Source organism: Aquila chrysaetos, chromosome 15 (assembly GCF_900496995.4).
Source record: "Aquila chrysaetos chrysaetos chromosome 15, bAquChr1.4, whole genome shotgun sequence".
In the NCBI taxonomy this organism is placed as follows: domain Eukaryota; kingdom Metazoa; phylum Chordata; class Aves; order Accipitriformes; family Accipitridae; genus Aquila; species Aquila chrysaetos.
Window position 1 is genome coordinate 22,365,287 of NC_044018.1, and position 12,115 is coordinate 22,377,401.

The 12,115-nt window shown below is 40.0% G+C and overlaps 1 protein-coding gene across 4 annotated transcripts in view; it reads left to right on the forward strand.

The window, feature by feature from the left end:
- The window catches only part of DLGAP2 (DLG associated protein 2), a 482,669-nt gene that overhangs the window by 70,135 nt on the left and 400,419 nt on the right, over positions 1-12,115 (forward strand). For all 4 annotated transcript variants that reach the window (XM_030037650.2, XM_030037651.2, XM_030037654.2 and 1 more), the window contains exon 2: positions 10,017-10,071. In XM_030037650.2, the coding sequence (XP_029893510.1) occupies positions 10,017-10,071 (55 nt within the window). The remainder of the gene's footprint in view (positions 1-10,016; positions 10,072-12,115) is intronic.

Below are 12,115 nucleotides of genomic sequence, written 5' to 3' on the forward strand. Positions count from 1 at the left end.
AAGGTTTCTGGGTTTTGCAGGTGGATGTAAATGTGCTCATTATTCAAATTTAAGATCCATTAGTAGAAATAGAAATTAGATATGTCAATTATAAATATGTTTGAAGGAGGATGGAAGAACTGTTGCATTTTAAGCTTATATTTTAGTGTGATATTTGACTGTATTAGTACATTAAATCTAATATATTGAAATTGTGGAAAAATTTAGGTTGGAAGAGACTTCTAGAGGTCATCAAGACCAACCCTCTGCTCAGTGCAGGACTACTTTCAAAGAGCAGGTTGCACAGGGCTTTGTCCATCCGAGTTTTGAAAATCTCCAAGGATGGAGATTCCACACAAAAAAATTTTTCTGGGATATTTTTTTCTTGATGTACAGTCAGAATTTCCTTTGCTGCAACTGGAAGCTGCTGCCTTGTGTCCCTTCACTGTGCACCTCTGCGGAGAGTCTCGCTCAGTGTTCTCCATAAAGCTTTCAGTGCAATTCTTTAGCCTTCTCTGCTCTTTCTCAGGATCCCCCTAACTCCTGCCCTGAGAAGGTGACCACCTTCCAAAAATGACAGAGCGAGGACTCACAGGCATCACCCTTGGACCCCTTGGAAGCATTCTACCCAGCCCCATGGACTTGCTCTATCCAGTTGGCTTAAGCGATCCCTTCCATGATCCTCCTGGATGCGCAGCTCAGGGGGGTAGCGCAGGGGCTGGGTGAGCCTCTGCAGTTGCTGTAGGACATGCGGGACCTGGGCTCCAGGCAAGCAGCAAACTCCTGAGACAGCTGGTCCGGTCAGCAGAGAAGCATCTGTGCCCACAGCAGGGAATATCCAACCGCTATTACCCATTGCTTCCTTTTTGTGGACTGTGGACCAGGCTCAATCACCTTCCAGCCCCTGGAAATCACTAGCTGCCACCCTCCACCACCGTGGGGGTTTTTGTCAGCCCCCCCCTTCGAGGGTGGTCTCTGGCCGTCCCTCCTTCAGCACAAGATGAGACTTGGGGTCTTGCCCCTGCAGAGTCTCTGTGGAGAATTGTGACCAACCTTTGGAGTATTAGTGGTCTGCTACAGTTATTTCTGTCCCATGATCCACATGATCCACACCAGAGGTAGGAGATCTCTCATCTAGGTACTGCTGTTAGGTAGGAGATGCCACTGCTGCTCATGGTGCTAACGGGCAGAAGAAACGTTTGTGATTTCTGTTTTACACCAAAACCTGTTTCTCAGATCCAATTGCAGGCCCAAGTGAATTTGTTTATGTCGGTTGCTTTATGTATAGTGCAATGACTGTACATCTGATGAGCTGGTTAGGAGTACTTCATCTGAAAGAAAGTTGAAAATACAATTGGTTTTGTCCTGAAGCTTATCCTCCTATTCATTTGCTTTTGGAAAAAGAAATTACAGCATCAACTGAAAGGTCTTGGTCTCTTCCTCCCGGCAATGTTACCCTGGGAGGGGCGACTTCATCATCTCTCAGATTCAGAGCACTTTGAGATTTTTTATTCCAGATTTGTGAAGGCCCAGTTTTGGACAGTGGTGCAACGGTGCAATTATATGAGCAACAAACTGAGTGTTCCCAATAGACCTGTGTTTATCATGCTGTGTTTAGTCTGAGGCATCTTCAATAATTTGTGGATTCTCTTGTAAGTGCAGCCAATTACAGTAATTGGACCTGGAAGTCACAAATGTATGGATCACTATAGCAAAGTCTTGTTCTGTCAGCAAGGAGTGTAAACTTCTGAAAAGTGAAAGATATAAAAGGGTTTTTGTTGCTGATGTATTGTTCTCAAAGTGTCTAAATACTGAAATCAGAAAAAAATAGGGTTTCGGGCTGTTGCTAGTACCACCACTTATTTTCCTATACTATTAAATAGCAAAAAGACTGTCTTAAGGTATTATTTTGGATCACTTCAGAGCTAGATGTGCTGCTAATTCCAGAGTACACAGGTTTTTTTCCCCACAGGCTTGCCTAGTTACTCTATTTAGTCTGCATATTATATTCTTACGAAAGCTATGTGGAGGGATTATACTTTAGATGATAACTTTTAAAACATTCATGTTTATAAGTACTTGTTAATCATAGGACAATTATAATTAGTTCATGCTAATGCAGATTCATGCTAACATGAATCTGAAATGTGTCATAGTGATAATCATGTTTTCTTTCCTGGGCCATCAAAAAAATTATCAAACCTGTGTTACAGGTTAACTTGGCAAGGTGACTTGGATAAAAGGAGTAATGAAGCCAAGCACAGTGCATGGAGCTCAGCTATGCTATCCGGGGTCATTATAATGGTATACCTTTTCTTCTAGGGTTGCTTTCCCTTATTTAGTTTTGATTCAGATATACAAAATAGATTATGCAGTCAGTGAGTTCCTCATTACTTAAATGTCTGTCACTTTTAGTTGAAAACTCTGCTAAAGAAACATCGCTTCTATTGTTGGTGTCAATACTTCCTTTAATCATGGAAAGGGTTTTAGAAAATTTCCATTTTTTGAGATGTAATACAATCTGAAATAACACATATTAGTATGGGTGTTGTAATGTTTTCAGAATATTTCTGAGATTTATCTTCCTTAACTCAACATTTCCTTTTATTCAAAAAGGAGACAATATACATATTTAAATGTGATTTGATATGAGACGATAAATACATTGATACAATATCAAAGTATTTGAAATATGGTAAATATGATTTATCTTTTTTCAGTGTAACTTGTCCACCAACAAAATCATCATACTTTATTTATGTTCTTGATATCTAATTGGGAATGGTGGACTGAGGTAGAGGATGATAAGAGAAGAAAATACTTTTACTAAAAACCCCGCAAAGCAGATGAATCATTAGCAAGTTCTGTTTTGACATTAAATTAGCATGAAGGTTCAACGGTGTATATGTGAAATTGGATGTTGGACAACAGCAATCTATAAAATCTTGAAGAAACATAATTGGACAAGTCTGGCCCATCTCATCAGAATACAATGAAATAAACTGACAAGACGGGCTTCTTACTCGCACTGCCGTGGGTGGGAGACATTTTAGCACAGGCTGCCTTTGCAGCCGAGTGCAGCTCATCAGGAGCTACGGAGAAAGGTGGTTTCCTTGGGAGGGCAGAGGAACTGACAGCTAGCAGGGAATGATTGAAAGGTCTTGCAAAATCTCTGCTATTTTCAGCAGCACCAGATACACAAAAAAATCGAGTCTTAATATTTTCTACTTGCGCTAGCTTTGCCATTATAAGCGGGGTCTGCGTTGCTCTGGCAGGGAACACATGGGGGCTTGGGTAAGCCCTGGGCGGGCACTTCCCTCTGGTCCTGCTGCTCTCTTCCTCCAGAGCCAGACATTTCAAGGACTGATTTAATGAGTAACTTGGAACTGTTGCTGATGCCAGTGTAGGTTTTATCAATAACAGCTTCAAGTGGGACACAGAAGAGACCCACTGGTGATCTTAGGTTGCTTTTAAGTTCTTACAGGAACTGAAATGATAACAGATGTTTGTTGATACACTCCCTAGATACCCCTTAAAAAGCATAACCAAATATAATTATGCTTGTGAGAGTGGAATGAAGTTCAGATTTAGCTTCTTGTAGGTTGAACCAACTGCATATTGTTAAGAAGCTGAAGGCAATAGCTTGATGTAGCATTTCAGCACCTGGTTGCATGAACCTGTCTGCTCTGAAAGAAGAAATATGGTAATGCTATAATGATAAACCTTTGATTTATGATGGTTCGTATCACCCAACAGCTTGTGAACGGGAAACCTTGCCTACTTTTCATGCCCTGTCTGAAGGCAAATACCTCTACAGACCTGTTAGATTGTTGGCTGCTGTGAACAGCCAAATCCTGAGCACTTCCTTTCTGCTTAAGAAGCAGGGAATTGGTTCCAGAGCGGTAGGACGTTCTCCTTTTAACAGTGTCACTGGGACAGAGACATCTAAAATCCCCAGGTATAAAATCCAAAATAGAAGGAAACAATAATAAAAAGGAAACCCAAAATATAATGTGCCCCTGTAATGACAGGAGGCAACGAAAGACATTCACAGAAGTGCGAGTGCAGGATTTCCACCGTTTTTAAGATCTAGTTGTTACAAACATTATCTCAAAACATCTCTGTAGTAGCTGACAAAGAAATCTTGCCTAAAACAAAAGCCCTGAGACAAATAAAAGGAAAGGCAAAGACAGTGATAGAATGAGTATGATCCTTAGAGTGAAAACAATTAAGATGAGACTTGTGCGGATGGTAGGAAAGCAGCAACGCTTAGCACAGAGCAGTGCAGATAGGAAGGTCTAGGAGGTGCCTACCTTTCCAAAAAGAAGTGACATGACATTTGAAAGGCAAAAAGATAGGAACTCACTCACTGGATCACACCAAAGTATCTAACCTCACTTCTCTCCAGTACTGTACTGCTGCCACAGAAGATGCAAGGCACACTTGATGGGGTGACTATGCCCAAGGACCATTTATTTCTTTGTAACCATCGGTGCACAAGTAAAGCTCAAATTCCGGAATATGTTTTCTCTGAAATTTTATAAATCAATGTGATTTGCCCTCTATGTGTTTGACATATTTTCTTCTGAATATTACCATATTCTTGCAATCAAAATGCTTCACATGCTAATTGTAATAGTCTTCTGGGGGAGGGAGGTTAGGAGGTTAGGGAGCTATCTTGGAGGCAGTCCTTGGAAGTGGTTGAACATGAGCACAAGGCCACAAACATGGCCTGTGTGGCTGGCATGGCCAAAAGAGTATATTCTGACTTCCCAGTCTTTGGGATCACTGGATTTCTAGATGTAAAAAGCAGAGACAAATATGTTTCAGCTTGGGACCTGAAATTCAAGTTGAGGTTCCTTCCTTCTTGCAAGATACAAACCACAGTATAAATCCTTGTTAACTTCTGCCTTGAATTTCACCAATAGAGCACTCGGACTCCTGAGTTGCGTGTTCTGTAATTTTGGACCTGTGAAACATTCATTTTCAGTTGACTTACTTTTCAGCAGAAAAAATGTAAATGGACAAGGAAAAATAGTATCTAGCTCACTTTTCTATGGCCATCTTAGCGGTCCAATTGTAAGTGGAGTAGAAAGCAAAACATTTTTATCATTCAGTACCATAGAGAGGCCTGAACATCTTCATGCAGCAGATCCTTTTAAGTGAGTAGATATCCATTTCACACAGGCATTTTTCCATAATAGAATTATTTTGCTTCACATGTTTCTGCTTCTCTGTAATTTTTTTTTTTAAACTGTGTTAGAGGTTAGTACTTTCCAAACTTAAAATGATTTTTTAGGAATTAATTCTAGTTCTTGTTAAACCACTCTAAAAAATTTGCATGCTGAACACTCAGTGGACTCAGGTAGGGTTTTTTTATGAAATGAATGAAAGTTTTTAAGCAAACATATGAAAATATGAGCTTTACTAAATTGTAAACAGCTATATAACTACCCTGTGCTGCTCTGAGAAGCTTTCTGCATACCTATATTACATACAGCTACAAGTAAACATTTGAACACTAATTATGGCAGCTATATATTTATATATTTCTAAGCACAGCAAGCTGTAGTGAAAACAAATGTAAGTAGGGCCAGACCAATATCCACCAACATTAATTAGAATTTTTCACTGAATTTGAGGAAGTTTTTGACTTGGCACCATGAGCAAAGACTATGTTTCTACTACATGTGACTGCCTAACTGTATACTGGGGACCAGAGCTAATTTGGCTACTGCTAGGGAAGCACCTTGATGTTAAGGACATACCACCTGCTGTATTATTTATTCCATTTCTGCAGCTATGCGTCCAGTTTTAATTTAGTATTGCAATGCCTTAGCTCCCAGCTGAGAGCTTATAAAATAACTGAAGGTTAAATCATCAGTTAATATAATTGAAACCTGTTTCTTTTTTGCTGAGGAAAAAGACGAATGTTCTAAAACCATATTCTATTCTCTCTGTGTTTTTTTCCCCGCATGTGAATCCCTCCAGTTGCTCCCATGTTTTGATTTCTACAGCAGGAATCACCCCAGGTCTGATTTGGGTGAAGATTCTCACTCAAATTGCATATGTAGGTAAAGTTTCAAACCACAACAACAAAAAATTAATCTAGGGGTTATCTGTGAAATTAAAGAAAAAGCTCTGAGACAAGGCATTTTAAGGAATAAACTGGGGGTTACAGCATGCAAATGATTGAAGGGAAAGCAGCAGGGGAAAGGAGGGACATGTAGAGGGAAAGGTGACAGTTTTGCTGAGGAATTCTCCTGTCATTTTCCCTAGGGAGGAGAGAAACAGAGTGGGGAGAAAGTGGGAGGAGAGCAGTGTGAAGAGGCTCTTGGATACCATGGAGATGGGTACAGTGTAAAAATCTGTATACTGTAGATAAGTAAGTGGGAGGCTGATATCAAACTCCTACCAGCCAGAAACTGGCTTTGTGCAGGGTAAACATGTTACAGGGCTGGGGAGAAGGAAGCATTGTTTTAGCCTCAGCCATGCTGTTTGCCTACTTAACACTTAAGAGAGCGAAGGGAATGGACAAAGAAATGTTTTTCCAGCTTGTGCTTTTCAGTATGACTATTCTCTTATCTATATCCAGTCTACCAGGAAGGAAAAATTATGTTCTAGAGCTTTTTTTTTTCCCCCATTGAAATTGTCTTGCTGCTCCAGACCTGCTTTTTATGTTTCTTCTTTTAATTTCAGTCTTAATTTGATTAACTGGGTGCTCATAATAAATTCATAATGCTTCTTCATGGTTCATGAATGTAGGGAAGAAAATGTGACAGATTCACTGGGAACTAAATGTTACTTCATGTCTGAGTAAGACAGTGTTTTTTTTAAAATTCAGTCTTTGTGTTACACTGCTTTGAAAGACTTGTCTCTGTTCATTTTAGGATTTCTTTGTTCTCTGCTTCTAACTTTTATGCTTTTGATGGCTGTAAGACTGTGCTGTTATTTATATCCATGGCCATAAGGAAAATGCTATAGTTTGTACATATGACGTTGTACTCCTAAGAATTACTCGATTTTTTTATTTTAAAATTTAAGAAACACTGTAGAATGACAAGTGTGGTTTTCAGAAGATTGTTATTCGTGCTATTGATTCTTCTTAAAATACAAGCTGGCTGCTGCCTGTGAATCGGGGTAAGGCAAGCTGATACTTTGGTTCAAGTCCTACTTTGTTCCCTCAAATAGTCCTCCCTGAAGCAAAGAGGCTGGCTTTGAGACTACTTCAAGGGAGAAGTTCTACTGAAGGAAGCAATTTACTTATTGAAAGGTCTTGTGTAGACCAAAAGAGATGAGAAAGGATGACGATACTTAGCTAGTATAGCTGAGCATGCAGAAATTCGGAAGTACAAGATGTCCACGTTTGCCTCAGCTTGGTCTGTCTCCTGGTGAGGGTGTTTCTGCAGGCAGGGAGCTGGAATGTCACATAACTTAATTTTGGGGTGGTGGGAACTGCTTAAATGGGGTTGCAACAGAGTGAAGTAAAACACCGGCGTGCATCTTGCAAGTAGGTGACTCTGAACATATGTTTTCCCTCTTCCCTCAAATTTTGTGGACTTTCAAGAGTGGCCATGAGTGACCCGTGAGGTCCTATGTCATGTCTAGGGAAGGAAGCACTGGTCTGGCAGCACCGGCAGTTACAGACCTACACCTCTCCAGGACAAAAGTCCGCGTGCATGCATGTGTGAAAGAGTGAGCTAGAAGGAATTTGAGAAAAATAAGCTACTTAGCAAGTCAAACACGTTTACAAGATGTATGTACAGTAATGTGATAAAGCCCCAAATGTGACCATAAGTTGTATTTGCACCAAAGCAGTTTTCTGATAAGCTGTTGGGGGGATCTGCTGAGACATGTCTCTGGGGATCTGACTCGATTACCCTGTGCCTAACATCTGCCGCTTAAACCCAGTTTGTTTTCCCTTTTATCCATGAGCTCAATTTTAGAATTATGCCGGAACAAGTGAATTATTTTGTAAGAGCTTACATTTGAATGCTGGGCCTTCAGTAGAGTTTAGAGGAGGTGGAGGGCAGGGGGGAACTGTTCTTATCCCTGTCAGTTCTACCCACTGCTTTTTGTCCAGGGCAGCTTTCTGACTGTGGCCTGACTCTTCAAGTTATAATGGCAATAAAAGCACAGTTTTGCGATGGCCCTGCCTCTGCATGTCTGCATTCAGGAGGAAACACGGTGCAGCAAGTTTCTTAAGACTTTAATTTATTGTGCTGGAGGACACACAAGCCAAGGTGTTCATCCCCCTGGGGTTACTGGAGCGTGTATGGGAAAAGTCCTGCAGGGAGGGATGGGGATGTACGGTGCTGCTGCAGGGGCGGTACGTGTCTGACTCTTAGCGGTCTCATCCCTAGCTGTTAACCTTGGCCAGAGAGCAATAGCAGTCTTTGTGAAAAATAAAAATATCTCTATTCCCTAAAGTATTTTCTTCCTGAATTTCCAAAACTTAATGCAAGCTGTGGTGGTGCTTACGGTCTTAGAGGTTAGAAGCCCAGCATTTTCAGACTGGTTATGCTGGCCTCCTGTCTGTAGAGACTAACTGTTGGGTTTTTTTTTTTTAATTTTCAGTCTTTCAAGGGGGCATGTTGACCTCCAAGAGAAAATTTAACAAAGCCATCTCAGAGCATGATTTTTAATTGGCTTTTCCTCAGAAAGAGCAAAGGAAAAGCCATTAAACCTTAAGTTACTGTCGTCATTTAACCCCAGCCGGCAACGAAGCACCATGCAGCTGCTCACTCACTCCCTCCACACCCAGTGGGATGGGGGAGAGAATCAGGGGAAAAAAAAGTAAAACTCATGGGTTGAGATAAGAACAGTTTAATAGAACAGAAAGGAAGAAACTAATAGTTATAATAATAACAATAATAAAATGACAAGAATAATAAAAGGATTGGAATATACAAAATAAGTGATGCACAATGCAATTGCTCACTACTTGCTGACCGATGCCCGGTTAGTTCCTGAGCAGCGATTCCCCCCCCAGGCCAACTCCCCCCAGTTTTTATACTGGGCATGACATCATATAGTATGGAATAACCCTTTGGCCAGTTTGGGTCAGCTGCCCTGGCTGTGTCCCCTCCCAGCTTCTTGTGCCCCTCCAGCCTTCTTGCTGGCTGGGCTTGAGAAGCTGAAAAACCCTTGACTTAGTCTAAACACTACTTAGCAGCAACTGAAAACATCAGTGTGTTATCAACATTCTTCTCATACTAAACCCAAAATATAACACTATACCAGCTACTAGAAAGAAAATTAACTCCATCCCAGCCAAAACCAGGACAGCTACAGTTTTACCGCTACTGATAGCATTGTAGTGGGTGTAAATTAAAGGTTTAAAACTCAGATTAAAATAAGGTCTTGGGTGTGTCAAGTATAGGTTGCTGCTGGTAGGAGCACCAAAGCTGGTTGTCTGCACCAGAACAGGTGACTTCAATGTGTAAATCTGTGAAGAAGAGTAGGTCCTGCCTTTAAGAAGGTGGTGGGAAGTTTCTGTAGCATTTCTTGCTGGCTGTCAGCAGCACCTCAGCATGGTGAACCACAAGGTTGGGATATTCTTTGTCCTTGTTCCCTTGAGTTTCCTACTCAAGCTTCTGGGGGTTTGTGCTGTCTGCTGGTATTGGGTGTGTGAGGAGAGAAATGCTGTGCTTTGGAATTTCGACCTGAGTGATATGAGAAACTAGATGTCCCATGTGCAAAATCAGGAACAGCAGCGTCATTGACTGATAACATACTGTCTTTCTAAGTTGAGCATGTTTAATTGTGGTCTTATGTTCTTTTACTCAACTTTTAAATATTGTAGTCTATGGGAGAGGGTGAAACTATAGGCAGGTAGTAAGCAGCTAATTTTGTAAGATTCTTCTCTGTGTGTAGTTCCTAATGAGCGGGGTTCACATTTGCATTGCATGATAGCTAATTTGGATGCAGTATGAGAGCACAAAGCTTGATCAAATATGCACTCTAGCAATCATCGGCTCTTCTTCATATGATGTTAAAATATGTGTAGGTTAATGTCTGTTTCTTTGTTGCTACAGGTTCTGCCTGGCATACTGCAGAAGCATTGCTGTATTTTACCTGACAGGAACACAGGTAAACTTTTTTCTTAATGAGTTAATATTGTAATATGATTTGGAGAAATGCAAACACAAATTGGATAATATGGAGAAGTCTTGTTTGCTATTTAGGGTCATTAAAGTTCTCTTCTAGGGAGTGAAAACTTGGATGTTTTGTTTAAATTACCTGTTTTCATGTGAAGATTTTGTGTATTCTGTTAACTTTCTGGAGCTATCGCTGTTGTAGAGTCTGCTATCAGGTCTTGCTTATAAAGGTATTTGTATGAACTTCTGAAGCATGTCTATTGTTAATCATAAAGTTACAATTTTGGCAAGAAAAGGGGTCTCATGCTGGAGTCTGCAGTCTAGTCCTGTTGATTCACAAAGGTGCTAAGCAGTAAGTCTTATGTATAGCTCTGACTGCAGATAAATGCTTGCTTTATGCTTATTTTTCAGAGACTAGAGGAGTAGACAGAAGGAGTATCACTAATGATGCCTTACTATTGTGCAGGAGGAGACTTAAAGTAACACATTTGTGACCAAAACAAATCAATCGATGAGAATGATAGCATGGATGGGAAGAAAGTGATGGTTTAACTTTAGATTCTTTTATTACAGGAAAAACAACTTCTTTTAAAATAAGTTTAAAAATCCTTTTTATAATTTTATAAATTGGGGAAAGTGACTGCATATACAAATGTGAGTTTGATTTAACAGGCTAATTTCAGAGAAGTAGGAGGAAAAATATAGCTTATTTTTGATATCTTCTTAATAGAACTTATGTGATTGCTTGCAGCTCTTAAGGCTTCATTCCCCCTTCCCCAATAGCTACCATTAAAATAAACAGGTTTGTTCCTTGGCTTGCTATTACTTGTGTTTCAGGCACAGTTTGCATGAAGGGTGATTGCATAGAGAACTTGACAACTGTGTTGAACTGTAGTGTGACTTGTGGTTACCTGCAACTGCTCAAATGAAATTTAAAATCTCACTTCCATTTCATCTGTGAACATGGGAAAAGTACTATAGTAAGACAGTTGTTAATACACCTCTTCTAGCCAGAATTTGAAAGTTTATAATTAGTGAAACAGATTGCAAACAGACTGTGGCCTTCCTATTTATTTCAAGCTTTCCTGAAAACTGGACTAAGGAATCACAGTATAATGACCTCAGCCCAGTCTGTGTGCTCCTGTGCTAATATCCTGTGCCAATTATCTTTTTTTTTTTATTTGTAATATGCAAATTTGATCCAGGTTCCTCTGATGACCAAACTCTTCTTGACTTGTACAGAAGTGTATAAAGTGGATATCAAAACCAGTGTTACCTGAAATGATGGCCTGGAGTTGGACAGTAAGACTCTGACCATTTATCTAAAGAGGGTGAAATATACCTTTATAATCAATATCAAGACAGCCATTTATCTAAAATCCCAGTAACCTTCAAAAGTGCCTTCATTTGGACATAAGAGAAGGGAGGCGATTGCTAATGTAAAATTTGGTTTTGGAAATTTTGAACTAAGCTCTTTGAAGAGGAAACCTATCAGGTTTTGGTACATAACTGCTGTACAACTCAAGCACACTTAGGTATGAAAATAACTGTAACTTTATTGCCTCTGTGTGACTGCTACAGTAAGTATTTTTATGCCTACCTATTATATAGTTGGGAGTTGCCAGCAGGTGCAAAGTAAATGATATCTGTGTTCCATTTTCCCCATTTCCCCCATTTATGGTGTTTAAATACTTGACAGAGAGAAGGAGAAGAAGAGTTCAGACAGGATGTGGGGGATTTTTCAGCTCCTTTCTGGAGGAAAATAATGGCTGAATTTTTGAGTTTGATTCATTGAGTCTATTAGAGATAGGTGAACCATTTTCTTGTTTGACTACATCTGAATCAACTAGTCCAAACTAAGAAGATGACAGTCATTAAACTTGTGTAAATGTGGAACATGCTATTTGCATTCAAACATATACATCGTATATAATCTTGTCCAGCTCCGTTCTCATTAAGTGAGCCCAGAGAAATTGCCTGATTGCAAGGTGTAGGTCTATGTCTGTGTTCAGCTGCTGGTACCTGGAAGAATTTAG